The sequence below is a fragment of the Gracilinanus agilis genome, unplaced genomic scaffold (assembly GCF_016433145.1).
Source record: "Gracilinanus agilis isolate LMUSP501 unplaced genomic scaffold, AgileGrace unplaced_scaffold38208, whole genome shotgun sequence".
Taxonomy (NCBI): Eukaryota; Metazoa; Chordata; class Mammalia; order Didelphimorphia; family Didelphidae; genus Gracilinanus; species Gracilinanus agilis.
Window position 1 is genome coordinate 2,123 of NW_025371588.1, and position 5,635 is coordinate 7,757.

General features: G+C 45.8%; 1 protein-coding gene across 1 annotated transcript; it reads right to left on the reverse strand.

Annotated features, from left to right (window-relative positions):
* Window positions 1–497: 497 nt before the first annotated feature.
* LOC123255046 (membrane-spanning 4-domains subfamily A member 15-like) lies at window positions 498–4,072 on the reverse strand (the record flags this gene model as incomplete). The annotated part of the gene is made up of 4 exons (XM_044683909.1): window positions 3,956–4,072; window positions 3,024–3,080; window positions 2,173–2,265; window positions 498–611 (listed from the first exon to the last, which is right to left on the reverse strand). Coding segments are annotated over exons 1-4 (333 nt in total), but the record flags the coding sequence as incomplete, so codon positions are not given.
* Window positions 4,073–5,635: the final 1,563 nt, after the last annotated feature.

Consider the following 5,635-nt stretch of genomic DNA (forward strand, 5'->3'; position numbering starts at 1 on the left):
GGAAACAGCAGAGACAGAACCCCAATTTTAGTCTAGCAATTCTGATACTGCCTTTCTTGGTTATTTGGACAGCTAGGTGGCACAGTGGATAGAGCACAAAGCTTGGAGTCAGAAAGACCTGAATTCAAGTCCAGGCCCAGACACTTACTGCTTGTGTGACCCTTGGAAAGCCATCTCACTCCTTTTGCCTCAGTTTCTTCACCTATAAAAATGATCTGGAGAAAGCAATGGCAAACTATTTCAGTGTCTTTGCCAAGAAAAGCCCAAATGGGATTGTGGAGTGTTGGACACGACCAATGATTCAACAACAAGCGCTTTGCTATTTGTGTTTTCTTGGCTGAGTCCTGGTGACGACTGTGTGAGGTCTCATGCTGGAGGCATACCTCCCAGCCATTGATGTTTTTCTAAAAGAAGGGAGACAAAGCTTTCTAGGATGCCCTCCACAATTCTAAATATAAAAGCTCAACAGATACCCCAAAGGAAGTGGAAGCACTCACTGTATTGGTGTTGGAGCGGGTGGCCTGGCACCCAAAGTAGGTGGCAATAACGGCGATGAAGAATTCCAGGATAGTGAAGATGGTAAGCACAGCCAGATAGCCCCGTCCCACATCCTGCAAACACAGAACCACACAGCCACTGAAATAATTAAATCACAGAATGTTCAGAGCCACGAGGAACCTTAGAACATAGAAAGTGAGAGTTGTTGGAACCTACGTCAGAGTGAGGAGGACTTTAGAACATAGAATATAACATCAGAGCTAGGAGGGACATTAGAACATAGAACACAGGATGCCCGTAACTTGGAGGAACCTTAGAATGTAGAATATAGACTGTGAGTGACCTTAGAATGTAGAACCTAGAACGTCAGAGTGAGGAGGACTTTAGAACATAGAATATAACATCAGAGCTAGGAGGGAGGTTAGAACATAGAACACAGGATGCCCATAACTTGGAGGAACCTTAGAATGTAGAATATAGAATGTGAGTGACCTTAGAATGTAGAAACTAGAACGTCAGAGTGAGGAGGACTTTAGAACTTAGAATATAGAGTATCAGAGTTAGGAAGCACTTGATGCCCATAGCCTTGAAGAACCTTAGAACATAGAACACTGAATATAATAGCTGGAAGGAACCTTAGAACCCAGAACATAGTACTTCAGAGCTAGATTATCAGGATTGGCAGAGAACTGAGAGACATCTAGTCTGACACATCTTTCAAAAGAATTCCTTTTAGGACTCCCCCCACAAGTGGTCGTCTAGCTTCTCCCTATAGATCTCCTGTGACACCTCACTGACTCAAGAGGACATAAAACATTACCCCACAATCCCTTCAGAAACAATGATCTGGAGGTAGGCTGTCTCTGGGCAGCCCCCCCAGGGCAGTAATATCTCAGGTGAAGTTTCTGACCTCTTTTCTCCTCAGCTAAGCTTCTTTATACTTCAAGGACCACCATCACCACCACCACCAAAACCCCATGCTTTCTTAAGGGGCCAATCTAGGTGGATGGAGCAATGAACTTGGAGTCAGTTGGATACAAATTCAAATTCTGCCTCAAACTCTTACTAACTGGGTGACCCTGGGCAAGTCAGTTCACTTTGTGCAGCCTCAGTTTCTTCATCTGTAAAATGGGAATAACAAAACATCTCTCTCCCAGGATGGTTGTAAGAATGAAATGAGGTAACACATGTAGAGTGCTTTGCAAACTTTAAAGTGATATACAGATGCAGGCTGCTATTATTATTCTTATTACTATTGTGAGTTCACTTGCCCCGGTAGCAATTGCTTAGCATAAGAAATACTGGGGGAGCCCTAGCAGAGAAAAAATAAGGGCAACGAGGGGCAGGAAAATTATCTGGCCATTATTCTTGGATGGCCTATGCACTTTGCCCCCACCCCCAATAAAAGCAGCTGAAGTCTTATCCCTTTGGCCACTGGCAAATTACAAATAGTCTTTGGAAAATATCAAGAAAAATGAGGTCTCTTCTGGCTGAAGTGAGGTGGAGGGCATCAAGGAGGAGGTGGCCGCCTTTGAACCTGGGCCAGATGGACGGGATGTCAACAAGGAGAGATGGCACAGGGATTGATGAATGGAGGGGGATGTTTTTGGTCCCTGTTGGACTCACTGGTTTCTGAATCCACATTCCCCCCATTATGCTTGACCATTCGCTCACCCAGTTGGTCACCCCAAAGTCCATCAACAGGATTGCAGTTGCAGCGAAGGAAGCGATGATGTTGATGATGTTCATCCCCAGGCTGCTTTTTACCTGAAGGAGAGGGAAGTGATGGATCATTCTTCTCCCTGGGACCAGGAAAGGGGCTCTTCTGGCCCCCATGAGGGCTCTCCAATCTCCAGATGGTTAAGGAGGAGCCCAAAGAAACAACAAAAGTGCCCAGGAATCACTTGGATTTTTTGTCAACGTTCTTTCCTTTATCTTTCTAAGCCTTGGGAGGCCACCTGGCCTATCGTCTCCTGCTCCCTGCACTGAGGTACATCAGGCCCTGAAATTCTAAAATCATCAGATAATCGAGGCTGGCATTGGGGTCTCCCTGCCTATCTGCTTTACTCTGCATCCTCAGCAGGAGCTTCCTGAGCTGTTGGGGCAAAGGAGTTCCTTTCAACTCTCATCATGCCCTTCTTGGCTGCTCATGCCAGGGCCATGCAGATTCCCTGTGAGCTTTGCTTCACTGATGGAAGAGTGAGATTGGAGCTGGTGGCCTTCATCCTAAATTTCTCTAGCAGCACTTAAATCGAGACCTAAGAAAAATGGGGGTTTGTTGTCTCAGTTTTCTATGTCATAACACAGGAGGAGACAACCACAGATTTTATCGCCTGTCACCTGCAGCCCCCACCCTACCATAAATCTGCTCCACCTTCCCCTTCGGCTGTTCTTTCTTCTCCTATCAGAGCGGCAGGAGAGTTGTTTCTCCCTGGGCTAGTTCTGCTCTGTTGGTTCTGTCAGTGTGAGCAGGCCACCAATCCCACCTCTAGGGGTCTTTGAGGACAGCCAGTGTTGGCACTCACCAGACAACTACTGTGATACTTTTCTGTGGCCACCGAGAGAGATCCAGAGATGATGAACTGTGAGAAGAAGAAGGAAACACTAATGACATGACAATAGACCAAGATCGCAAGCTGTCAAGAGGACCACGTGGGAATATGCAGAGGGAGGGGTGCCAACCCTGGACAAACTCCCCCCATGGGCCCAGAGGACTGAGTGCTGCCTCTTTGTGAGATCCAGGAGAACAAGGGTCCCAGAATCTGGGGGCACATCTGTTCCTACCTCTGCTCCCAGCCTCTTTTATTTTGTTGTCTTTCGGGGTGACAGAACTGATCCTATGCTTAGGCAATACCCTTAGGCTAGATGCTCACAGGGCTGGCTTGCTCCTTTCTTGATTTCTCAGAAGCTTGGCCCTCTCTAGGCCTGGCTTTTGGCCCCCAATATCTTACTGAAAATAATGTGTTGCAGTAGAAAGGGCTCTGAGTCAGAAGGAAGGAGTGCTGGCTTATAGCCCTGGCTTCTCCACTTATGTGAGAAAAAATAAGGTTTGAAAAGGGGCAATGATTGTCCAAGTCGATGGCAGAGTTGGGACTTGAACCCAGAGCTCTTTACTCCCAACAGAGTTTTTTCTGTGTTGATTTTACAGAGTTGTGCATCCCTGAAAGGATGGTTTCAAGATGGATTCAAGATGGATTTGAGGGACAGAGAAGGAAAGGGTCAGCAGCGACCCAGCCCTAACTTTGCTCTCTTGAGTCTTTCTAGGTAGGTACAGCCATACTACCTGGACAGACCTACGTTGGCCCTCAGAGTGTGTTACTTTGTCGCCTGGCTTATGGGTAGAATTTGTCAGTGGTGGCTGGGAAAGATCTGAAGGGGTAAAAAAACCTCCCCCCATGCAGAGCCCCTCACACTGGCTTCATCCATCCAAACTCCATGTCCCCTGCTCTGTACTCACACACACGCCTCCCCAGAAGGGGATCCCTCCATCGATGAACAACATGCCAATGTAGCCTCTCCGAAACATGAGCAGGACGCTGCCGAAGCTGATGTAGATGAGGCCGATCAAAATCTGGACCGTCTGTCAGTAGGGGAGAAGCAATAGGGAACCCCGGAATCAGGAATGCCTGTCTTCCAGCTTCTGTGGTTTTGTAGCACTTTATGGCCACAGCATTATCCTTGAAGTTTGGGGGACTATGCTGCCTATGCTACCAGCACTTCCTTCCCCCAGGAGCCTCTTTTGGTACATGATTCACCAGCTATACCAGGGGCTGGGCACTGTGTCAAGTACTAGGGATGTAAAACCAAAAACGATTCCATCCTTGCCCTCAAGGAGCTTACAGTCTAATGGGGACCCATAATATATACAAATATGAAGCTTCAACAAAGTAATTCCAAGAGAGAGAGCACTAGCAACTGTAGGTGGGAGTAGGGAAGAAAGAGATGTCTTGTAGGAGAAAACCCTGACCCTAAATTTGAGGTGGACTTGAGAGGAAACTTCAGGAATTCTAGGAGGCAGAATGAAGGTTGCTTCTTGGGAAGATAACAATTACCCTAAGTTCCTAATTTGGGAATGGAGCTGTGTGGGATGGGGAAATGGACATGTAGAAAAAAATACATTATTATTTATTATTAAATTAAACAAAATTTATCATTAAAAAAAATGAACCCACTACACCGCCCAGCCGTCTCACTGGACAGCTACCTTGGAGGGATACCTTGACAAAGAGGTATGTATCACATACGCTGAATTAGGGATCAAAGATTATGGTAGAAGTATCAGAGAAAATCGATTTTTTTTCCCCTTTCACAGTTTCTGACTTTGAAACACATCATTTCAGGGAGCAAGCTATGGCGGTTTGCAAGCCCAGAGATACAAGTGTCAGTCCATAGAATTAAAAACAATTGCCTATGACATCTCGTCCAAGCTCTTCATTTTACAAGAAGAGAAGGCAGTGCCACTGAGCAGGGAATAGAAGAGACAAAAGGGATAATGGTTGTGGCTTACCCTTCAACATGTCAACAATGACAAAATTGAGGGCAAGGCAGGTGAAGGGATGTGTACAAGAATACACAGTGAGAGGCAGATCTGGGGGGGGGGACTACCTAAGTCCCAGTATATTTTCTCTCTGTAGCGTCATCAAGACTACACAAATGATTTTAGGTGGCACAGTTAATAGCACCGGAACTGGAGTCAGGAACACCCGAGTTCAAATCTACACCCAGACACTTGCTAGCTATGTATACAGTTTCCACGTCTGTAAAATGGGTATGATAATAGTTAGGTATCTTTCACGGTTCTTGTGAAGATCACATAAAGTGCTTTGCCACTATTGGTCATTTATTATATGATCTAGTTCTGTTACTGTCGCCCCACTACCAAGAGGCTCCTTACATGGCCACCTTTGAAGGGCTGACTCATATCTATTTGGTCTGTTTGTGTCATTTCATCAAAATCAGCATCCAATCTGTCCTAGTCACAGGAATTGAACCTTTAGCTTCCTAGACCAATACCTATATGTTATCTGCTCATTTTTCTTTCTTTCTTTTTTAAATATAACCCTCACCTTCCATCTTAGAATCAATACTGTGTATTGGCTTCTTGGTGGAAGAATGGTAAGGGTAGGCAATGGGGGTC